The following is a 25,390-nucleotide window of genomic DNA, read 5'->3' on the forward strand; positions in this document are numbered from 1 at the left end:
TAAACCTATGTTAATATTGACAGCCAAAAACAATCTGGGAAGAACAAATTTCTCTGCATCATCATCTATTGAAACAAAAATATATTATGATTTAAAGATTACATGGTACCTTGGAGCTTTACATATTTCAAAAAGCAATTTACCTTTCCCAAAAAAATGTATAAAACACATTGTTAACACTTATTTGTTTGGTTATGATTCCTCCACTTTGCAGTTTACCCATAGAAAAATTTAAATTCAACTGTCATTTTATTCCTATACAAGTTAGTCAAGTGAGAAGCAGTGGCTAGAGCAGTAGGTCTGGAGTCAGGAAGACCTAAATTCAAATTCCACCTTGATACTAGCTAGCTGTGTAATTCTGAGCAGATCTCTTAACTTTTGTCTGCATCAGTTTCTTTTTCTGTAAGATGGAGCTAATAATAGGATCACTCCCAGAGATGAGAAATGCTGAAAAGTTATGTTTCTTTTTTCCATTATTATTATTATAGCTTTTTATTTACAAAACATATGTATGGATAATTTTTCAACATTGACCTCTGCAAGATCTTTTGTCCAAATTTTCCCCTCCTTTCCCCTACCTCTCCAGATGGCAGGTAGTCCAATACATGTTAAATATGTTAAAGTATATGTTAAATATAATATTTTCCCTTGGCAAATAAATTCCAAATATTTTATACTATTGACAGTTATAATTTCTCTTTGTATCTCTCACTGTTAGATTTTGTTAGTGTTGTATAAAAATACTGATGATTTATGTGGATTTATTTTGTATTCTGCAACTTTGCTAAAGTTATAGATGATTTCTAACAGCTTTTTAGTTCATTCTCTGGGGTTCTCTAAGTATACCATCATCTAAAAAGAGTGATAATTTGGCTTCCAAATTACTTACTCTAATTCCTTTAATCTCTTTTTTGATCTCTATTGCCAAAGCTAGCCTTTCTAATACAATATTGGATAGTAATGGTGATAGTGGGCAACCTTGTTTCACTCCTGATCTTATTGGGAATGGTTCCAGTTTATTCCCATTACATATGATGCTGTCTGATGGTTTTAAATAGATGCTCCTGACTATTTTGAGGACAAGTCCTTTTATTCCTATATTCCTAAGGTGTTTTTAATAGGAATGGATGTTGGATTTTATCAAATGCTTTTTCTGAATCTATTGAGATGATCATATGGTTTTTGTTAATTTGGTTATTGATATAGTCAATTATGCTAATAGATTTCCTAATATTAAATCAGCCCTGCATTCCTGGTATAAATCCTACTTGGCCGTGGTGTATTATCCTGGGGATGATTTTCTGTAATCTTTTTTACTAATATTTTATTTAAGATTTTTGCATCAATATTCATTAGGGAGATTGGTCTATACTTTTCTTTCTCTGTTTTCAACCTACCTGGTTTAGGTATCAGTACCATGTCTGTGTCATAAAAGGAATTTGGTAGGCGTCCTTAATTCCCTAATTTTTCAAATAATTTATATAATATTGAAGTTAATTGTTCTTTAAATGTTTGGTAAACCCATCTGGTCCTGGGGATTTTTTTCTTAGGGAGTTAATTAATAGCTTGTTCTATTTCTTTTTCTAAAATGAGACTATTTAAGTAATTTATTTCCTCTTCTGTTAATCTGGGCAATCTGTATTTTTGTAGGTATTCCTCCATTTCACTTAGGTTATCAAATTTATTGGCATAAAGTTGGGGGCAAAATAACTCCTGATTATTGCTCTAATTTCCTCTTCATTGGTGGACAGTTCACGTTTTTCATTTTTGAGACTAACAATTTGATTTTCCTCTTTCCTTTTTCTAATCAAATTTGGCAAAGGTTTATCTATTTTGTTGTTTTTTTCATAAAATCAATTCTTAGTTTTATTTATTGAGTCAATAGTTCTTTTAGTTTCAATTTTATTAATCTCTCCTTTTATTTTTAGAATTTCAAGTTTTGTATTTTATTTGGGGGGGGTTTAATTTTCTCTTCTTCTAGCTTTTTAAGTTGCAAGCCCAATTCATTGATATTCTTTTTCTCTAGTTTATGCAAGTAAGCATACAAAGATATAAAATTTCCCCTTATATTCGCTTTGGTTGCATCCCATAAATTTTGGTATGTCATCTCATTATTTTCATTCTCTTGGATGAAATTATTAATTATGTCTATAATTTGCTGTTTCACTCATTCACTCATGTTTAGTTTCCGATTACTTTTTTGACTTATTTTCCCCTGGCTTTTTATTGAATGTAATTTTATTGCATCATAATCTGAAAACAAATGCATTTGCTATTTCTGTCTTTCTGCATTTGATTTTGAGGTCTTTATATCCTAATATATGCTAAATTTTTGTATAGATTCCATGCACTGTCAAGGAGAAGTATGCTCCTGTCTCCATTTAGTTTTCTCCAAAGATCTATCATACCTAAGTTTTCTAATATTCTATTTACCTCTTTAACTTCTTTCTTATTTGTTTTGTGGTTTGATTTATCTAGTTCTGAGAGTACAAGGTTGAGATCTCCCACTATGATAGTTTTGATGTCGATTTCTTCTTGCAACTCTCTTAACTTCTCCTTTAGGAAGTTAAATGCTATACCACTTGGTGCATATATATTTAGTATTGATATTGTTTCATTGTCTATGCTACCCTTTAGCAAGATATAATTTCCTTCCTTATCTCTTTTGATTAGATCAATTTTGCTTTTGCTTGATCTGAGATAAGGATGGCTACCCCTGCTTTTTTTTTTTACTTCCCCTGAAGCATAATAGATTCTGCTCCAGCCTTTTACCTTTACTCTCTATGTATTACTCTGCTTTAAACAACATATTGTGGGATTCTGGCTTTTAAACTAGTCTGCTATCTGCTTCTGCTTTATGGGAGAGTTCACCCCATCTACCTTTATGGTTAAAACTACTAAATCTGTATCTCCTGCCATCTTATTCTCCCCAGATTATACTTTTCTCTTTCCTTTTTCCCTTTCCCTCCTCCCAAGTATTTAACTTATGAGCACCACTTTTCTCAAGCAGCCTTCCCCCTTAAGAATTTCTCTCCCTTTCTTATACCTTTCCCCTACTATTTCTGTTTTCCTTTCTAGTTAGCCTATCTCTTCCCTTTTTCCTTTCCCCTCTCTCTTTTCAATAAGGTGAGAGGTTTCTCTGTAAACCAAATATGTCTAATATCCCCCTCCCTTCTTTCCTTTAAATGTAATAGGTTTTGCCTCTTCGTGAAATGTAATTTCCCTCGTTTTACCTCTACTTTTCCCTTTTTCTGGCATAATCCCCTTTCTACCTCTAGTTCTTTTTTTATATTATAACAATAAAATCAAATTATACATACACTCTCTATGTATATTCAGAACAGAAATACAGTTCTCAAGAGTTCTTTTTACCTTTCTATGCTTCTCTTGAGTCCTATACTTGGAGATCAAATTTTTTGTTTAGCTCTGATCTTTTCAACAGAAATAAATGGAATTCACCTATTTTATTGAATGCCCATCTTCTTCCCTGGAAGAAAATGCTCAATTTAGCAGGGTAGTTTACTCTTGGCAGCATTCCAAGTTCCTTTGCCTTTTGGAATATTAGATTCCAGGCCCTTCGATCCTTTAAAGTAGAAGCTGCTAGATCCTGGGTGATCCTTATTGTGGTTCCTTAGTATTTGAATTTTTTTTTTTCTGATTCCGGGTTATATTTTTTCCTTGGTGTGATAGTTCTGAAATTTAGCCATTATATGCCTTGAAGTTTTGGTTTTGGGGTCTCTTTCAGGAAATGAATTCTTTTTTCAGGAAATGAATTCTTTCAATTGCTATTTTCTATGCCATCAGGGAAGTTCTCTTTGATGGTTTCCTAAAAAATAGTGTCTAGGCTATTTTTTTCATTGTGGTTTTCAGGGAGACCAATAATCCTTAGATTGTCTCTCCTAGATCTATTTTCCAGGTCAGATGTTTTCCCAAGAAGGTATTTTACATTTTTTTCTATTTTTTCATTTTTTTGGTTTTGCTTGAAGGGTTCTTGATGTCTCATTGAGTCATTCATTTCCATTATTCAACTCTGATTTTTAGTGGATTATTTTCTTCATTTACTTTTTTAATTTCTTTTTGTATTTGTCCAACTGAGGATTTAAATGAGTTGTTTTGTTCTATGGAATTTTTTTTTCCTATTTCACAAATTTTGCTTTTTAAGGAATTGTTTTCTTTTTCCACTTTATCAAATCTATCTTTTAATGAGTTATATGCCTTTTCCAAACCCTCTTGCAGAGTTTGCCTTTCCTTTCCCCATTTTTCTCCTACTCTCTTTTTAGATCCTTTTAAATTTCTTCTAGGAGAGCCTTGTGTGATGGGGACCAGGTTATATTACCCTTTGGGGCTTCATCTGGAGACAGTTTGCTTTTAGTTTCTTCAGGGTTTGAAATCTGTTCTTCTCTTTCACCATAGAAGCTATCTATAGTTAGAGTTCTCTTTGCCTTTTCACTCATTTTTTTAAATTGGTATCTGTTTTTAGGGTAAGGAAGGTTTTCCAAGCTTCCTCTACAGGCAACAGCTGAGCAGCAGGGGCTGTGCTGGGATTGTGCTGACTCACTCCTGGTGCTGGGTGGGTATGGCCAGGTCCCTTGAGACTCTGGTGGTTAAGGATTCATTATTTACCTTTTCTGTTTGTGTTGGGTATTTTATAACTTCTCTGCTGACCGACTAGCTTGCAAAGAGGGCAGATTAGCCAACACTATGGTAGAGTCCTCCCCTTAGATTCTCCAACACAGGGAGTCTGCACTGCCCCACTGAGACCCTTATAGCCCCGGGTCTGCAGAGTGTGCACTGGCCTCCATGCTCTGTCTGCCTGCCTTCACCTGGCCACCTTTTTGGATGATCTTCAAAAAGAAATGTGTATCCTGTATGCCATCTTGGCTCCATCTCTGAAAGTTACATTTTGACAGAATGTTGTAAGCTTCAAGGTAATGTAAGATACCACTTATAAGTACCATTGATCAATGGGTTTTCAGAATGTGAGAAATTAAGGAAAGTTAAATTTCCATAGAACAATTACCAGTCTCTCAGAAGCCTTGAGCAAACAAGGAAGGGGGGAGCTAAAAAGGCACAGGTGCTCTCAAACAATCAGAAAGAGTCTTATGATTTTGAGAAAACCACAAGCTTAAGATAATAGTTGATCCAGCTGAAACTGAATTGGGTTCAATGACCCTATTGGACCAAATAACTATTCTCCTTGCTTAGTAGGCTAATTTGTTGCAGCCTATGAGCCCTTTGATCTCAGATGTGAGATGAATGAGGCAGGAGACCCATAGAGTATGAAAAGAACTTCAATTTATTATGCAAGCTTGATCAGAGTGGTGAACAGTAGGCAATCCCCAATTAACATTCAGAAAAGCAGTTTGTAGGCTTTGCATATGCATGGTATCTGCCAATGGGAGGAGAGCCAGATCCAGCAATTCAGCATCTCACTCACAGGCCTTGTCAAAGCATCCCCATTCCTATTCTCATGATTACAAATCACTGCTCCTTACTCAACAAGGGTGTTTCTGCAATGTGGCAGAAAATTTATTGTGCACCAAAGGTTGAGGTGGTCTTGATATTATTCCCTCTCAGTAGATTCCCATAGCCTAGCACTAATTAAATATTAAGTAACACATCCTATAGGAGGAGTTTTCTGCCATTTTTTAACATGAGATGTATGATGAGGGAGGGGGGGATATGCTTATATATATTTAGAGAGAAATACAACCGGAATATCAGAAAGATTATAACTTGGGGGGCAGCTAAGTGGTACAGTAAATAGAGCACTAGTCCTGAAGTCAGGAGGACCTGAGTTCAAATCTGACCTCAGACACTTGACACTTCCTAGCTGTGTGACCCTGGGCAAGTCACTTAACCCCAATTGCCTCAGCAAAAAATAAAGAAGAAGAGGATTAAAACCTGGAAGGGAATAGACCAATCCATTCTCTGAAGAGAGGGGACTGAACCGAGCTAGCAAGTATAAAGCTCCTCTTGCTTCTGTGCTCACTGTTCCCTCTTCCCAAAGAGAAGCATATGCTACTTTGGGCCAGAAATGTTAAGATGATTTCTTTTTTTTTTTTTTTTTTTTTTTAAAGGATTTTTTTTATTATAGCTTTTTATTTATAAGATATATGCATGGATAATTTTTCAGCATTGACAATTGCAAAACCTTTTGTTCCAACTTTTCCCCTCCTTCCCCCCACCCCTTCCCCCAGATGGCAGGTTAACTAATACATGTTAAATATGTTAAAGTATAAGTTAAATACAATATATGTATACATGTCCAAATAGTTATTTTGCTGTACAAAAAGAATTGGACTTTGAAATAGTGTACAATTAGCTTGTGAAGGAAATCAAAAATTCAGGCTGACAAAAATAGAGGGATTGGGAACTCTATGTAATGATTCATAGTCATCTCCCAGAGTTCTTTCGCTGGATGTAGCTGGTTCAGTTCATTACTGCTGTATTGAAACTGATTTGGTTCATCTCATTGTTTTTTTGTTTTTTGGTCAGTGTTTCTTTTTTTTTTTTTTTTAATTATAACTTTTTATTGACAGAACATATGCCTGGGTAATTTTTTACAACATTATCCCTTTGCACTCACTTCTGTTCCAACTTTTCCCTTCCTTTCCTCTGCCCCCTCCTCTAGATGGCAAGCAGTCTTATACATGTTAAATGTGTTATAGTATATCCTAGATACAATATATGTGTGCAGAACCGAATAGTTCTCTTGTTGCACAGGGAGAATTGGATTCAGAAGGTAAAAATAACTGGGAAGAAAAACAAAAATTCAAACAGTTTACACTCATTTCCCAGCGTTCCTTTTCTGGGTGTAGCTGATTCTGTCCATCATTGATAATTGGAACTAAATTATATCTTCTCTTTGTCGAAGATATCCACTTCCATCAGAATACATCCAACTATAGTATCGTTGTTGAAGTGTATAATGATCTCCTGGTTCTGCTCATTTCACTTAGCATCAGTTCATATAAGTCTCTCCAAGCTGCTGGTCATTTCTTACAGAACAGTAATATTCCATAATATTCATATACCACAATTTATTCAGCCAATCTCCAATTGATGGGCATCCATTTAGTTTCCAGTTCCTGGCCACTACAAAGAGGGCTGCCACAAACATTAAGGTGATTTCGTAAGATTCTTCTTTAATAAATTTTCCTCAATATCTGATTTTCAGTGTCAAGCATGTTTCTAATAATTTTTGGCGCCCAACATGGAATCCAACACAATGGAAAAGGGTAAGATCCCTTAGGAAGAATGTTCCCATTGATTTTGAGATTGAATCCTCACTTCAAAATTAGAGCCTTGAGATAGCCTGAAAATTTTTAACAATTGAGAAGCCCACTAGCAGATCATGCAAATCAGTATATCAAAGATAACAAACAAACACTTTTGTTGGTTAGGAGGTTCCTTCCTAGTGCAAGTCCATGCTGGCAGCTTTGGGTTGTGCCAGATTGCTAGATTTGCAGATGGGAGGAATAGGTTCTAGGTCTAGAGAGAAGGGAAGAAATCCCTAGGAGAAAGATTGGGAAGATTCCCCCAGGATTAGGGGAAAAGAAGAAGAAGTAAAGAAATGAAGAGAAGAGACAACTCTGTAATACACAGAAGGAAAAGGAATTTCACTAGAGGAGACTAGGGAATGGCCAGGGTCACTGTGTGTTGGAATGATATGCGCAATACAGCCCCCCAAAGAATGGTAGGCTCCCCAAAACCACTACCCCATGTTCTAGAGAGTCAGCCTCAGTTTCTCTGTAGATGGATTCCTGCATCCTGACCCTCCCCCCCCCCAGAGTCCTAAAATTTTTCTCCAGGGACTCTGAGCTCTCTTTAAAAAAAAAGTGTAGTCTATCCACGTATGGCTTGTAAAATCTAGGGAAATAAAATCTTTCCCCCTTCCCTATAAAAGCCATTCACATGGGTTTAGAGAAGAGTAAAAATTTTGGGTGGGAGATAGGAGCAACTACCATTTTGCTCCCAGGGCCCTATATCTCCATCTCAATTCTCAAATAGTTTACTGCCATTTCAAAGATTTCAAGAATTTAGGATGGTGAAATTTTTGAGGGAGAAGAGGATTTTTCTTCTAAAAATGTGACCCAAATTTGTATAATTGTATTTAAATTATATATTAGCTTTCAATTGCTGCATTTGAGAATAAGATTTTAGAAATATGTGTGCATTGATATTGGAAATTAAAATCTGTATTGATTTGAAGTTTTAAAAAAATGGGTATTAAAACAAAATTTTCTGGTAACTTACCTAAAGAGGTCAGATGTTTGTATCTCCTAATTAGATGAAATATATTTAAGGTACTATGTCTTTTTAAATTGTATATTGGGCAATTTGCGAAAACTGTATGAGCTGTGCTTTAAAATTTTGTCAGTCTCACTGGACATGCAGTATAAATTTTGTGAAATTTGATCCTAAATTATTTAGATATTACCTATATTCTAACTCTTAAGGTTTGTCCTGCTTTCTCCCTTTAATAAAGAAATATCATTAAAGGGTAGAGTTTATAAAATTTTGTAGGAAAAAAAAGGCTTAAAAGCAAGAAAGATTGGTTGGGAAAGCAATTGATAAGACTGAAGATTTTGAAGGAAAGTTTCTTTCTCTTTCCAAATCCCAGAATCTCTACTTTGCTGCAAGGAAGGATAAAGAAGGAAAGAAAATATATTCACCATAGTAAAGATGGCAAAAGCAAGTAGAAGAAAGCAGGGGAAATATTGGATCAGAATAAGAAAGAAAAATAGAAAGTAAATTGTGAACGAAGGATCTGGGAGTTTAACTTCAGAAAAATAGAAAAGCAGTTCTCTGTTATGTTAAAATTCTGGCAGCAAATCACATAGTTCTGCATTATTAAGTACTTAACCTTTTCCTGGTTCACAAAGGAGAAAAAAAGTTGGAAGATACAAGAAAGAAAGAAAGGAAGGAAGGAAGGAAGGAAGAAAGGAAGGAAGGAAGGAAGGAAGGAAGGAAGGAAGGAAGGAAGGAAGGAAGGAAGGAAGGAAGGAAGGAAGGAAGAAAGAAAGAAAGAAAGAAAGAGAGAGAGAGAGAGAGAGAGAGAGAGAGAAAGAAAGAAAGAAAGAAAGAAAGAAAGAAAGAAAGAAAGAAAGAAAGAAAGAAAGAAAGAAAGAAAGAAAGAAAGAAAGAAAGAAAGAAAGAAAGAAAGAAAGAGAAAGAAAGAAAGAAAGAAAGAAAGAAAGAAAGAAAGAAAGAAAGAAAGAAAGAAAGAAAGAAAGAAAGAAAGAAAGAAAGAAAGAAAGAAAGAAAGAAAGAAATCAGCAATTATCTGATGGGAGAAGAATGTTGAATAAGGATATGACTAGGGAAATTCTAGTTGTATTATATTAGGGAAGTACTCAAACAATGTATGATGTCTTTTTAAGAAAATTTGGGGAGGAGTAAAAGTAGCAGAGTAAAGGCAGGAATTCATCTAACCTCTCCCCCAAATTGGTCCAAAAGTCTTTAAATGACTATTCTAAACAAATTTTAGAGCATCAAAACACCCAAAAAGCTAAGTAGAATATTTTCTAGCTGAAGGTAACTTAGAAGGTCAGCAGAAAATGTCTGTGATACCAGGTGCAAGTTCTGGTGCAGATTGACTGCCGTGTTCCAACCCTAGCCTCAGTCCTAGCCCAGTCTGGAATCAGCAAAGCAAGAAAATTTGGCTGTATAATTCCTCAAAAACTTATCCTTTGTTTTAAAGGAGGGTATTTTTTTTTTTCCTCTTCCAAATAAAGTAAACCAAACAGCATGTTATATGGGGAAAGTCCTAGATCACTTCTGGGCACAATCCTAATTCTTTAACAAAGCAATAGGCAAACATATGGTCCAAAGCAATTTAGTCTCTTAACATCAATTTAGTAATCTATTTCTTGAGAATCTGATTCATTCTTTCCACTTTCCCTAATAAGGGCATAGGTATTAAGTTTGCAATTCCCCCTACCTAATTTCTTATAAAACTTTAGAAGTAATGTTTTGTTATCAGAATCAATAGTCTCTAGCAATCCATACCTAGGTAAAATTTGTTCCAGTGATAGTAAGGGGAAAGCAACAGGGATTCCAGAAAAGGGGCTAAGCTTGATGTTCTTGCCTGTTCACCCCAACTATTCTGTTGCTTCCCCTTACTTTGAAAGCTTGCTTTGTTTCTTGATAGAAACCTTGATAGAAGCCTTGTCAGGCTTGGGAAAAGAATTCACTTGAGTTTTATAATTTTCAAACAAGGAATGGATTTAATTGAGAATCTACAAGTTTATTATATAGAAATGATTTCCAATGTTTGCCTTATATAATAAAATGAATTTAAACTCAAAAAGAAAAAAAGAGGGTGGGTCAAAAATGTTAAGTGAAATCTCTTACATATATGAGGTTTAATTGATTGTATTAAGTCATCTTAAAGCTGTTCCTTTTTTTAAAAGATTCTGAGAACAATAGTATATGTCTTTGTCCCTTTGAACATGGTTAATAGCTGAACATGTTTTTCTATAGATTAGTTATTGAGTATCTTAAAGCAAAATGATTTGTGTAATGTTGAACTTAAACTGTGAACTTTCTGGGATGAATTTCTTATTGTTATCACTGTAAGATTATAGTCAATACTTATTTAGGATATAATCCTTGAATTTTAAATTCACCTGAGGCTCCGATTAATGATACTTGCTATTTAAAATAAACAGTCTTGGAACCATATTTTGGAGTTTTGAATTTAGGTATAATTGACTGATGAAATCATTAATTCTGTAATCCACCATCTGAGAGAAATATGATCCTGAACTGTTACAAAAAGGGATTAGTATCTGGGCAAAAGCTGGGAGAACAACCTTGGCCTCCACTTAAGATAAGATCCTTCTGACTCCCAGTGGTGTTCCTTTGAATAAGAACCCACCTCATTATTCCTGAGTCTGGCTATAAGATGAATGATTGTTTGAAAACTGTGACAATTATCAAGTCAAACTGAGCTAAGGATGCTTTATCTTGTCACATACATGATAATCTGAGACCTGAAAGATCAGTTTTGATGCTATTATAAACATGCTTCTGCTTTTTCTTCTGATGGCAAGTTTCCATAATGAGGAAAAGTGGTCAAGCTATGAGCACCATTCAAATATGTAAGATCTTACAGTTTTGAATCTGAAAATATATAAACATTTATCCTAAATAAGTAGGTAAATAAGTGTTGGCTTAGTCTTTTATCTTTTATCTCTTGCTACATGCATATGTCTATATGAAATAAGGTTTACCCTGTAGAATGACTCAACCCCATGTCCCTTACAGCTTAAAGTAGCCACAATTCCTGTGGAAAACTGACATCTCCAGCCTTTGTCCCCAGAATACCATCTCCTCAAAAAATAGAAAGAGGGGGGGATGATGGTTTCAACCTAAGGATCTACTCAGAACTATGTACTTAACTAAAAAATGTGGAACATATTATTGTTTTTATTGTCCCGCTTGTGTAAGCCAAATTTATTGTATTCCTATTAGTCTTATTCCTTTCAGATTACAAGTTTTTAATTTAAAGAAAAGTGTTAAATGAGAATGGTTACTTTTGAGGAAGATCAAAATATAGATGAGGAATATGAGATGATATTTAAAAGATTTGAAGAAAGGGCAACAAAAAAAAATGTAGAAAACAAATCCTTATTAAAAGGACATGGGGGAATTGTAAGAAATACTGAAAAGTCAGGTTTCCACAGAATGTTGTAAGCTTCAAGGTATTGTAAAATACCACTTGTAAGTTATCACTGACCAATGGGTTTTCAGAATGTGAGAAATTAAGGAAGGTTAAGTTTCAATGTCTTAGAAGCCTTAAGTGAACAAGAAATTGGGGAGCAAGGAAGGCACAGGTGGACTCAGCCAATCAGAAGAGCCTTGTGGTTTTGAGAAACTTATAAGCTTAAGATAATAGCAGATCCAGCTCAAACTGGTTGAGGTCAATGGCCTGATTGGACCAAATTATTACTGTGCTTGCTTAGGCTAATTGAATATTAAACAACAGGCCTCATAGGAAGAGTTTTCTGCCATTTTTGAAGTGGGCTATATGATGAGGGGGGAGGAGGGACATGCTTAGACATGCTTAGACATTTAGGAGGAAGTGGAAGTATCAGAAAGATTGAAGTCTGGCAGGGAACAGAAAAATCCATTCTCTGAAGGTAGGGGACTGAGGGTGAGCTAAACTAACAAGTATAAAGCTTCTCTTGCTTATGTGCTCAGTGTTTCCTCTTCCCAAAGAAGAGTATATCCCACTTTTGGCCAGAAATGTTAAGGTGATTCCTTAAAGATTCTTCTTTAACAAACTTTCCTCAATATCTGATTTCTAGTTCAAATTTGTTTCTAACATAAAATTCTAATAATTGCAAAGCTTCACAAACTACATTTGTGAAGATCAAAATAAATATAGCTCACATGTGTATATTTCAAGTTTACAAGCAGTTTTTGTTGTTGTTGTTGTTTTGTACAGCAATTCTATGAAGAGGATCATACAGGCATCACTATTCTTATTTTGCAGATAAGAAACTGAGGAACACAAAGTTGACTTATCTGAAGCCGCTAAGTTAATAAGTGAAATGTCTGAGCCAAGATTTGGAACAGTGCCTTATAGTAAATTTTATTGTTATCTTTTGACATTTGAATATCAAAATTAAGTTAAATGCTTATTTCAAAGTTACCAAAAAACGTTAAAGTCACTCAAAGAATATTTCTCATAACAAGTTATTTTTAAAAAGTAAAAAGTCAATATCTAAAAAACCTAGGAATCAGGACAAGGATTATAATATAAAATATATATTATCACATATTGTATATAATTATATATATATGTATGTTTGAATATAATATAAATTATGATTATAAAATTCTAATATAAAACTGTCAATGTTAAAAAAGAAACATATGAGTTCCAAGCCTAATTTCAGTCATCTACATTTCCAGTGAATGCTTCCTTTCCCACATACATGTTTAAAAATCTATAAAACCTCAAGCAGAGATTTCCCCTTTAGTGACATGTGTCTAAATTACAATACCCTTTCATCATAAAAGCAATGCCTTACAACAAAGAATAAAAAATGGAGGCAGAAGGAGGGAAGATGTTTACAACATGAGTAAAAAAGTAGGACATGTTCTATAGTGTGGAAAGATGTAGGGTAGAGATAGTCTTACTTTTCTCCTTTGGAACCAAGGCTTATTTCCATCATACTTTACTGCTTTTTAGTAATTGATAAGATAAATATGGAGAACAGCCCTAGCATAATGCATTCCAAAGAGAAATATAAATAGTTTGGAGATTATCTGTTGGCTTTTTTCGTCTCCTGAGGAGTCTATATGTGTCATCCAATTGCCAAAGGAATCCATTCTACAAAAAGTTTAAGACCTTTTGCTTTAAAGGATTACATTGCTATCACTATCTGTAATTCAAAATGAATTCCACGCAAAATAATATTGTAAATTGTGGTTAGATGCCCAGGTTAAACCACAATAATCTGCTGGATATTATACTGCTGCACCATGTAACACAGAGTAGCTAGATAATTCAGTGGACAGTACTCTGGGACTAGAATCCTTTAGACATAGGTTCAAATCCAGCTTCAAACTCTTAGTAGACCCTGGGCAAGTCACTTATACCAACTTTTTTTTTAAGAAGGAAATGACAAACCACTCCAATAACTTTGCCAAGAAAACACTGTGGATACTATAGTTAATCCATGGTGTCACAAAATGCAGACAGGCCTGAACAATAACACTATGTAGTACTGAGGACAAAATAGAACCTAATCACATTTTTTAAAAATTGCTTCATTTGGAAGATGTATTGAAAATTCCTACTAGAGATGCTAAGAACTCATCTCCCCTTCCATAATCTGAGCACAAGAACCATCTTCTTCATTCACAGGTGAGATGAATACTCCTTCCTCCCAGCTCCTCAAAGATCTCCAGTGGAGAAGAAAGAACAGAGCTCCTGTAAGATTGAATTGAAGATGGGGAGAGAGAAGTATGGGTGTGGAACCTCCTGCAATGCCTGCTAAAGGAAAGAAGATCTGAGAGGCAGGAATCTGTGGCTCCTAGGAGGCAGCAACAGCAAGCAGAAGGAGGAAAGGAAGTATTGGGGGAGAATAGCAGCAGCTGTTACTGTGATTAGGTCATTCATAAGCCAGAGACTGCAATAGCTAAAAGTTCAGGATGTCAGCTCCCATTTTTAATCACCTAATTACTCCAAATTGAGGAATCCACTGAGAATAGAGGTAGAAAATCCTCTTTAAATCAATATAGATCAAGATGAGTGGAGATAGCCCTGGATGAAATGGGAGATATTAGCCTTTTTAAGCTAAGGTCTTCAACAGGTCTCAGTTTGACTGAGACTGTACCCATTCAATGATTAAAACTAGACAGCAATTGAGGCAAGAATCTCATTAGCCTAGTCCCAAAAAAAATCTAAATAAATGATTCTGCAGGGGAAGATTTAGGGGTTTATGGTCAAAGCAGAAATGACCTCTATTTACATTCAATCTGAGTCAATCAGGACCCAAACAATGACCAAATGAGGTTTGGCTTAGAACCTATTCACCAATAGGCCAGTTAAAGCTGACTAGTTTTAATACATGTGTGTATGTGTGTACCTATATAAAGAGAGAGGGTGTGTGTGTGTGTGTGTGTGTGTGTGTGTATGTGTGTGTGTGTGTGTGTTATCTATATTTGCCCATATCTATCATTTTATCAGTGTGTGGTAAGTCTTAGTGAAAATTCCCTCTAATAACCTATCTTTAACTTAACATTCTTAGAATAGTCTAAGAATGATCCTAAATCTAGAATCAACTCAGCTTTTTCAGATTCCTCTAGGGTTAGGAAGGCTTGGGTGCAAATCTTATTTAGAACTTATGCTGGGCTTCTAACTCATGCTCTCTGACATTGGACATTCAATCTCAATTTTCTCAGAAATTCTCTAAGAACACAGACCTGGCATGGACACAATGAGTTTTCTCACTGGAAGGTCCTTGCACTGATGGAATTACATATAAGGGATGGAGGGAGAAAGAGAGACAGAGACAAAGAGAAGGCATTTGGGCTATTTCTCAAGTATGTCATGGGGATAAATAAATGTTAATGAAATTAAGCTTCAAATTGTTTCTATAACTTTTTGAGAGGACTGGTTCTTTTGTTTATGATTTTATCAAATAGGACTTATTTGTTCTTTAATAAAAAAACAACAACAACATATTTTTACTTCTTTAATTCTTCAGTATTTAGACAACAGAAATTACTTAAAGACATTCTCCTCTTGGTTTCTAGAATGTTATTTTCAGAAATTTGGAAAAATACCTCTATTGTTGATATATTCCAGTGTTTTAGTTCTCTCTTAAGCAATGTATTTGTTTATTCATGAGCCCTAATCTGTATTCCCTTTGTGGGCAAAACTGTCCCTAAAGTCAATAGATTTGTCAATTTAATGGGTATGGGCCAAAGCCCATGCTGGTCATTCAAATCTTAACATATGAGGATATCTGTATACCTAATATTATATTTACTGCAATTCAATATTTAGGTTGTGTTGTTCTTTCTAATCTAGCTCCCTAAATTTCAAATGATATTGAAGGAATTATCTTCAATCTAAAACTTCTGTCCATTCTTCACCCATGGTATTTTTCAGCTTTTCTATGAATACTTTATTTTAGCTAAATAAAATTAAATGAGTTGAGCCTAATAATAAAAGATGTCAATATTTTTAGTCTTTCCCATGTTGAAATAACTCAAAAGTTTCCTGATTCCAGGACCATATCATAATTACAATTATGAGCATAATTACAATTATGAACATAATTACTTTAAATTGGTGTCAATCTCATCTAACAAAATATAGAAGCTCTTTTTGTGGTAGCAAAGAATTAGAAACAGAGAGTTACCCATCAATTGGGGTTTGAACAAATTATGGTTTATAAATGTGACAGAAAGGTGCTACTATAGAAAATGTTGAAGGAGATGGTTTCAAGGAAATTTGAAAAAACGTATATGAACAATGCAAAGTGAAGTAAACAGAACTAGGAGAACAACAAGGCCAATAACATGTATAGACATAAAACTGAAAGATTTAGGAACTGATCACAGTGATCATGGAACTCATGATGAAACACGCCATTCATCTTCTAATAGAGGTGATACACGCAGAGTGCAGATTGAGAGCTTTTTATTATTTTTTAACATGAACAATGCAAAAATATGATTTGTAAATATTTGCAAGAGGTTGATTTTTTTTCTTTCTCAAATGAGATTAAGGTGGCAGAGAGAAAAACTGGATTTTCATTGATTTAAAAAATTATATTAATACAAAAATATTTTAATGGTATGTAAACTTTTTATCAAGATGTTAATATCCAAATAATTCAGGAATTAAAGCACTTACTGTTGTCCTCCTGTTTATTCAACTACATTAAATAGGTGTAGATTTTGTGATCCCAGTAAAGAATGGGATCAATCTAAAATAAAGAGGCCATTTATGGAAAATTACTACATATAACTTAGTGGGAAGTTTGAACTTAGAACAAGAAAAAAATTTCCAGGACAAAATAGAATTTCTTGTTACATATCACAAATCATTTAAACTAGTTTGCCATTTCCTGAGCATCATACCATAGAAAGCACAGGTGAGACAGAGAAGAGGAACAGTACAGGCTTTTGTGAAGATGGCTGGATTAATTGGACTAGTATTCTTTGTACTTGATTGAATCTGTTCTTCCTCCAGTGTCTTATACTTTCATTAAGCATCTATTGTGTGCATAGCATTTTACTAGCATGAGGAAGACAAAATATTAAGAAAATATAGTGTTCTTAATCTCATGGAACTTCTGACCCCTCTGAACCTGAATCCTTCATATATAAAATAAAGAAGGGTACATATATATCTGAAAGGATACTCGAAGAGCATCCAGTCCAATTGTTTCATTTTATAGATGAAAACTTGTCAGAGAACTTGTCCAAGGACACACACAGGTGTCATTTTGATAAATGAACTATGGATCTGATTCCCAAACTGTTAAATGTAGATCTCTGATTAAAGTTGGGAGGTAGTGTGGTACTAGGGAAAAAATACCCATACTTCCTATGTGACCAAATCCACTTAATCTACTTTGACTTCAGTTTCCTCCATAATAAAACAGGAAAGGGTAGTTGGACAACAGAGGCTATGAGTGCCCTTCTGCTCTAAGCCTATGATCCACTGAATATTCTCCTAAAAGAGGCATCAGAATGTAGAGCAAAGCAAGAAGCCAACTTTTGATTATTAGCAGGTGATAATGGGGGCAGCTAGGTGGCGCAGTGGATAGAGCACCAGCCCTGAATTCAGGAGGACCCGAGTTCAAATGTGGTCTCAGACACTTAACACTTCCTAGTTGTGTGATCCTGGGCACTTAACCCCAGCCTTAGGGAAAAAAAAAAAAAAAGAAGAAGAAGAAGGTGATAATGGCAGTCTCATAGCAGATTTTACACATTATTGGATAGCTTGTTGGTCACAGCATATATTGTACTATCCATAAAATCTTCTATCATTAGACTACTACAGTAAGTGAGGAAAGAAAAGTTAAGAATAAAATAGCAATCCAGTTGGGACCCTCTAATGTTGATGTTACATTAGTCAAACATAAAGCTGAATTGTGGGAAGTTACTTTTGACTCTTCTGTATCATTTTGTTTGTATGATTGTTTCAGTCTTTTAAAAAAAAAAAACTTTCTATTTCCAAAACATATGCATGGATAATTTTTCAACATTGATCCTTGCATAGCCTTGTGTTTCTGATTTCCCCTCCTTCCCCCCACCCCCTCTCCTAGATGGTAAGCAATCCAATATGTTATACATGTTAAAATATGTGTTAAATTCAATATGTTAAAACATATTTATACAATTCTCTTGCTGCACAAGAAAAATCAGACCAAAAAGGAAAGAAAATGAGTAATTCACTCTTTTTAAAGGAAAGTATGTTACAGGAAAATATGAGATTCAACACAATGTATATTTATTAGAGGCCTAAAAACACACATGCATTTAAAAAAAAAGTGTAGTCTAGAAGTTTTCATTAGGATTTTGGTTAGCTCTTAAGAAATTTAATTTGCTTTAAATATCATAATGCCTGGCCCTCTGCTCTTCCACAAAGCCCACCTGGTGGAATGTGAGCCTTTGTTTCCAAGGCTCCAAGCCTTGGAGGGCAAAAACCCTGACAGAAACCTTTAGGGTCGTGATGTTTTCTAACTTTTCACATGCCAGGTTCTTTCAGCACTTAGATTCATCACTGCATCTTAAATAGGCTATGGATACATCTCTAACAACAGGCAATCCCATGAAGCTATTACTCTCATTCTCAAAGGCCTACATGGAGATCCTATGAACAGATTTATAAGGGTTCATGTACTTTGCAAAACACATTCGACAGGGAACCAGTATCAAATTGCAACTGTTGTGCAAGACAAGAATCCTGAGCTAAAAACAGGCATCTCTAGATGAGCTCCTGAATTAAACACTGTATCTGATTTAAGGTTAAAATTGCTTTCTCCATATAGTGTGACATACCTCTACAAACATAACACAATTATTTAAAACATTTTTGCATTTACATCAGAATAACAAAATACATCCTATATGCACCTGCACTTCTCTGTTACATTTGAACCTTTCCTCAAATAACTATATTATAGTTGCATAGCTATACTACGCAAATATCACATTTAAAAATAATTACATGTACACATCCAGCAGTGAAGGAAAAGTATAGATTCTACCCCAGACAAGCTCATCGTAACCCGGAAAATCTCAATTTCTCTTTCTCTCCCTTTTCTTCTCCCTCTCTCTCCCTTCAGTATGCTCCTCTCTGCCTTAACTACTGGGAATAGCTGTAAAACATTATTCCACAAAGATGACAATTACGAATTAGAATTTTAAGTCCAGAGAGGCTGCCCAACCTCTCAAAGCTATGAACCACAACAGAATTGCACCATAAAAGTGCTACCGCGAAGAGAAAATTAGGAGGGCCACAGAAGAGCCTGAAGTAGACCCCTGAACTTCCTCGTCCCTAAAAGAATGCTGTCATCCTCCTGCATCCTTCTCACCTGGGACTGCTTAGACACCAAAGGAGGACTACTTACCGAAGAGCCTGCCCAAAACGGGCACGAGTTCTTCACCTGAGGGGAACTACTCAGAGACAGCGCTCCAAAGCTGAGCGCCACCATGCAGCAGCCTAAGATGAGCTGCAGCAGCCCCAGGGACAGCAACGGGCGGGCGGGCAGCAGTCCGGAGCCTGAGACCCCGGCGGCGGCGGAGGCAGCCCGGCGGGCGGACAGCGGGGGCTGTAACGGCGAGAGCACTGAGGTGGCCGAAGCAACTGCACAGCGAGGCCGCGCTGTGGGCTGCAGCCCTGCCCGCGACAAGCGGGGCCGGAGCGGGGCCAGCGGCGGCTCTTGGGCTGCGGTGGCCATAGTGGCCGAAGTGCTGGGACCCCCAGCCTGCGTCCCGGCGGAAAGTCCCGCCACCGGGCAGCAGGAGCCTGGGAGTACCACGGGAAGCGACATGGGAAGGAAGGGTGGGCGGCCGCAGTTGCAAGGAGACGTTGAAGGGCAGTGGCTGGATCCCAGTCGGAGGAAAAGGGGAAGGAGAAGGAAGAGAAGGAGAGGAGGGGGAAGAGGAGGAAAGGAGGAGGAGGAGAGAGGGAAGAGGGGGGGTGGAGAGGGAAGAGAGGAAGGAAGAGAAGAAAAAGGAGGAAAGGAGGGGAGGAAAAAAGGGAGGAGGGAAAGGGGGAAGAAGGAGGGGGAGGAAGAGGAGACGACAGAGGCGGTGAGCGCCACTCAGAGTGGGGCAAGGGGCGGGGGCAAAAGAGATGTCAGACAAACGAAGAGGGAGACGGTATCCTAGTTTCTACAACCGGTGCCGAGCTTTTCCCAAGCACCGGAGGACTCGGATCATGGGCCAGCGCCGGTCTTCCAATATTGCTAGTACTTCTTCCACCCCGGCTACTGAGCTGCTGCTACTGAGGCCGCTCGATCCACCCAAACCACCTGCAGCCACTGACAGTCTCCTCCCTCCCCCACATCTATGCCAAACTGCTACTGCCGCCGCCGCCGCCGCCGCCGCCGCCGCCCAGAACCTAGAGCACCGTCAAGTCGCGTGGTTTCCAGTACTTGGCTGTTAAACTATAATCTAGGGGGGAAAGATCAGCAGGCGGCCAGCCTCTCTCTCCACAGGCGAACGGTCTGAGGCGAAAGGCTCCGAGTTTGAAGTTTTACAACAACTTCTCCTGAGGTAGTAGGGAGTGCCACTGGATCTGCTGGATTGCGTGTCGTGTCTTGGCTGCCGGCCCTTAACCGAGAAAAGAGACCAGGGATCCTGAGAGAGGGAGGAGGGGAATGAGACTGAGGTTGTTTGGCCGTCGCCGCGGCTGCAAGTGGCAAACAGGCACCCAGCTGGGTCCTGAATCTTTCTTTCCCTTGTCGCGTTTCTACTTCTAATCCCGTGTCTCGTTGGAGGCGGGCGGTCTGAGGATGACCTCAGCCAGCTCTCTCTTCCCTGCCGCCAACCTGAGTTTTAGAGTCCTTGCGTTTCTAGGAAATCTTTGGAGCCGAGGAAGTCGCCAGACTACTGGGGTCAGAGCTGTTAACAAAAGGGAGACCGGGGCGGATAGGATCCCTCTCCAAAAGCACTTGTTGATGCTCTCTCCCTAGATGACTATACCAAGCAGCGGCTCAAGATATCACTTTGAACGGTTTCTTTTAACCTGTTTGGAGAGGTTCCGATTTCCACGTGAGAGAAAGAGTGGAAAAAATTAATTCTGAGAAGACAATTTCTTTTACAAACTACTCTTGGAAATGAAGACTTAAGTTTATAGAAATATAGAATAATTCAGGCTAGGTTCAGTAGCTCATGCATATAATCCCTCTTACAAGAGTGGCTGAATCTGGTGAATTACTTGAATTTGGGAATTCTTTCAATAAGGCTAAAGCAAATGGGGTGTCCAAATTAAGACTAGTATCAGAATATGGTACCAGAACTTGGGGGAGGGAAGGGCCAATTGCTTAAGCAGGGATCATCTTTCTGACTAGCTAAAGTCAGAAATGGAACAGGACAAAACTTCTCTTCCGCCCAGCTGTGAGACCAGTAGCTGCCGTACCACCACTGTGGATAGGAGGGGGAGATCAAATAAGCAAACAAACAGATTTAGGGTTAGGGTTAGTATTTGAATGGATCTCTAATCTCATACCTACAAAATTAAATGAGATTATAGGCATTTCACAAATCTTAAAACTAACTCTATAGAAATATCAACCATTGTTATTATTCATGGGTACTTCTTTTTTTAAAATTTTATTTATTTATAATTTTTGACAGTATATATGCATGAGTAATTTTTTTATAACATTATCCCTTGTATTCATTTTTCCAGATTTTCCCTCCCTCCCTCTATTCCCTCCCCCCATGACAGGCAATCCCATACATTTTACATGTGTTACAGTATAACCTAGATATAATGTATGTGTGTAAATACAATTTTCTTGTTGCACATTAATTATTAGCTTCCAAAGGTATAAGTAACCTGGGTAGATAGACAGTAGTGCTAACAGTTTACATTCAATTCCGTGGGTGGTACTTCTAGTGATGTAGGGAGTAACTTCATTTTATATTCTATCAGAGGCATAAAGGATCTACCTAGCAAGTTAGGAGCTGCACTTTAGACCTTTTAAGATTCCTATGTATCAGAACAGAACCTTGGATTGTCAAAATTTCATAGATGGAAAGAACATTATATAGGTTGATCCTGTTGTCATAGGACAAAGATTTAGAGCCCAATTAAGTCTATTAGATAATTCATGAATTCTGTGTCATAGTCATAGATGTAGAGCTGAAAAATACTTCAGAAGCTATATATTCTAACTTATTTTATAGATGAGGAGACTGAGACTTTGAGAAGTTAAGTGAAATGCTCAAGTTCACACAAGTATTAAGTAGCAAAGTCTGGATTCAAATCCTGATTCCAATTCACATCCACTAAAATCCACATCTTTCCACTGTACCATGTTGCATCTCTTGCTCTAACTATATGATGAATATATCTTTTCATATTGTACAATTCACATATAAACACACACACATGTATCATCTTGGGGACAAGACAGAGAATATGTCCTTAATTCTTTTTCCCCTCACAAACTTAGAGCATTTAATTTATACTGACAATTCTATTAGCCATTTTTAAACAGTCAGAAAGAGGCAATTCAAATAGTAAGGAGCCACAGTCAGGAGTATAAAGGGCCTAGTAACTTCTAAATTAAAGAATCAGAAGGCTTGGAATATGATATTCCAGAAGGTAGAAAAGCTTAGATTATAATCAAAAATCGACTACCCAGAAAAGTTGAGCATTATATTTCCCAGGAAAAGATGAGCATTCCATTAAATAGGGGACTTTTAAACTTTCCTGATGAAAAGACCAAAGCTAAACAGAAAACAGTCTTTAAATATAAGACCCAAGAAAAGCATAAAATGGTAAATAGGAAAAAAGAAACCCAACATGTTATTCAATATGATTAAACTGTTTACTTGCCTAAATAGGTAAGTGATACTTATATAAATTGACTTTGTTGTGATGTATAAAAAAACTAAGGGGTGAGAAAAAAAAAAAAAAAAGATTGCACTGGAAGAAGAGGGAAAGGGAGGCAAAATAGGGATAAATTATACAATATGAAGATGCATAAGATACAGTAGAAGGAAAGAAGAGAGTAAGTAATGTTTAAACCTTACTCTCATTAGATTTTGCTCAAAGAGGAAATAACATACACCAGTTAGTTATAGAAATTTATCTTTCCCCACAAGGAAATCAGAGGGGAAAGAGAAAAGAAAAGAGAAAGGGATGGGGATGGAGGTTGATAGAAGGGAAGGTAGATTGTGGGAGACTGGTGAGGAAGGACACCGTAAAAGGAGTGAGAAAAGTATAAATGGGGAGGGGGGAAATGGGATGGAGGTAAATCCACAATTAGTAGTCATAACTGTGAATGTGAAGGGGATAAACTCTCCCAAAAAATGGAAGCAGATAGCAGAGTAGATTAAAATTCAGAATCCTACAATATTTTGTTCACAAGAAACACATTTGGAGCAGAGAGATACTTATGGGATAAAAGTAAAAGGCTGGAGCAGAATATATTATAGTTCAATGGAAGTAAAAAACATAAACAGCAATCCTGATCTCAAAGCAAGAACGAAAGTGTATAAGAGAAAAGGAAGAAAACTACATCTTGCTAAAAGGTACCATAAACAATATTAAAGTATATGCATCAAATTTATAGCATCTAGATATTTAGAGGAGAAGTTAAATGAGTTACAGGAAGAAATAGGCAGCAAAACTTTAATAATGGGGGGGTCTCAAATTCCTTCCTCATAGAAATAGATAAGTCTAACCACAAAATTAATAAGGAAAGGAAGCAAATATAATTTTTAGAAAAATTAAATATGATAGAACTCTGGAGAAAAATGGGGATAGAAAAGTATCTGTTCTCAGTAATATATGGCATCTATACACACTCACACCCAAAATAAAAAAATAAAAATAAAAATAAAACAAATGCAGAAGTAGTATTAAATGGATCTTTTTCAGATCATGACAAAAATTACATAGCATAAAGGGCCGTGGAAAAATAGACTAAAACTAATTGGAAACTAAATAATCCTAAAAGAAGACCGAGTCACACAAATAATAGAAACAATTTCATCAAAGAGAAACACTATATTGAATCAGCATACCAAAACTTGAGGGATTCAGCCAAAGTAGATCTTTGGGAAAATTTTATATCTCCAAATGCTTGCATAAATAAAATAGGGAAAGAGGAGATCAGTGGAATGGGCATACAATTTAAAAAGCTAGGAAAAAGACAAAAATCCCCAATTAAATATTAAATTAGAAATTCTGAAAGTCAAGGAAGAGATTAATAAAATTAAAAGAAAGTTATTGAACTAATATATTTTTCAAGGAAGCTTAAATAATTTAAATATATGCCTTTTTGATGACATTTTATTTTACTGAATCAGTTTTTTTGGGAAATAGTTAACAGAAAAGAAGCATGGTGGAATCTGCATCTTTCAATTAATTGTGACATGTGGTCATTATTAAATATCACCTGTGAAAATAGCTTGTTCCCTATAAAATGTAGAGGGTTGGAACTCTGAAAAGGTGTGCTTAAATCTGGGTCAGCAAAATACTTATAGTTAAGCATATTTAGTACTTGATATGGTGATGTAATGGTTGTGAATGCTCAGTATTTTGTAGTGATGTAATAGTACTGAAGTATTTTTTTTTCCCTCCTGAGGCTGGGGTTAAGTGACTTGCCCAGGGTCATACAGCTAGGAAGTGTTAAATGTCTGAGACCAGATTTGAACTCGAGTCCTCCTGAATTCAAGGCTGGTGCTCTATCCACTGCACCACCTAGCTGCCCCTGTACTGAAGTATTTAAGGGCTAGGTCACAGACACAAGAGAAGACACCAGACTCCATCTTTGACCAGCCACATGGTAGCTCTTCTGCCTCCATCAGTCCTCCACTAAGACCAAGGACTGGGGTGGATTCCGAGGTCCTCCAGAGAGCTAGTCTGGACATTACAATAAAATACTTTTATTAATGATTTTCTCCATCCAAATATGGATGACTCATAAAGATATTTTTAATAGATGGAAGTGTAGTCATAGAAGTCCATAGATGTTATTGTCTCAATTGCCTTTTTTTTTGGTAGTAATAAAGTGCAAGATTTTTTTCCATTCATATGACACCTCTTAATATATATATATATATATATATATATATATATATATATATATATATATATATATATATATATATATATATAGTTCTTTAAGTTCCTTACAATTCTGTTGCTGCTGCAAACATGGATAGATCTCTTCAATGTAGACTTAGTCTGATAGTGTCTCTTTTCATATCTCTGTTCTCTTTAATGAATTTCTAATTTTTCTATAGAGAGATTCAGGATTGTGATTACAATCACAGTGTAATAGTTCCACTATTCCATGTCAGAGAACTAAACCTAACTATTCATGTCCCTATAGGTATATGCATATAAAGATATTAGAGTAGTTTATTATTTCCTTCTCCAGTTCACTTTATAAATAAGGAAACTGAGTCAAACAAGGTAAAGTGACTTGCCCAAGATCACACAGCTATTAAGTGTTTTGGGTCACATTTGAACTCAGGAAGATGAGCCTGATTTTAGGTCCTGTTCTTCACAATGTAGTTGCCTCCTCTTTAAAATATAAACCACTAAATCATAAGGACTATGTCTTTTCAAATTCTCCGAATACTTGTAGTGGCTAATAACATGTCTTGCACAATGGCAGAAACTAGGCATTGACCCATATTTAACACCACATACTAA

The 25,390-nt window shown here is 36.3% G+C and overlaps 1 protein-coding gene across 2 annotated transcripts in view; it reads right to left on the reverse strand.

Moving 5' to 3' along the window:
• ENTREP1 (endosomal transmembrane epsin interactor 1) overlaps window positions 1-21,367 on the reverse strand; it is a 118,549-nt gene extending 97,182 nt beyond the window's left edge. For both annotated transcript variants that reach the window (XM_074280727.1, XM_074280726.1), the window contains exon 1: window positions 19,116-21,367. In XM_074280727.1, the coding sequence (XP_074136828.1) occupies window positions 19,116-19,538 (423 nt within the window). In that variant the 5' untranslated portion in view covers window positions 19,539-21,367. The remainder of the gene's footprint in view (window positions 1-19,115) is intronic.
• Window positions 21,368-25,390: the final 4,023 nt, after the last annotated feature.

Source organism: Sminthopsis crassicaudata, chromosome 1 (assembly GCF_048593235.1).
Source record: "Sminthopsis crassicaudata isolate SCR6 chromosome 1, ASM4859323v1, whole genome shotgun sequence".
Taxonomy (NCBI): domain Eukaryota; kingdom Metazoa; phylum Chordata; class Mammalia; order Dasyuromorphia; family Dasyuridae; genus Sminthopsis; species Sminthopsis crassicaudata.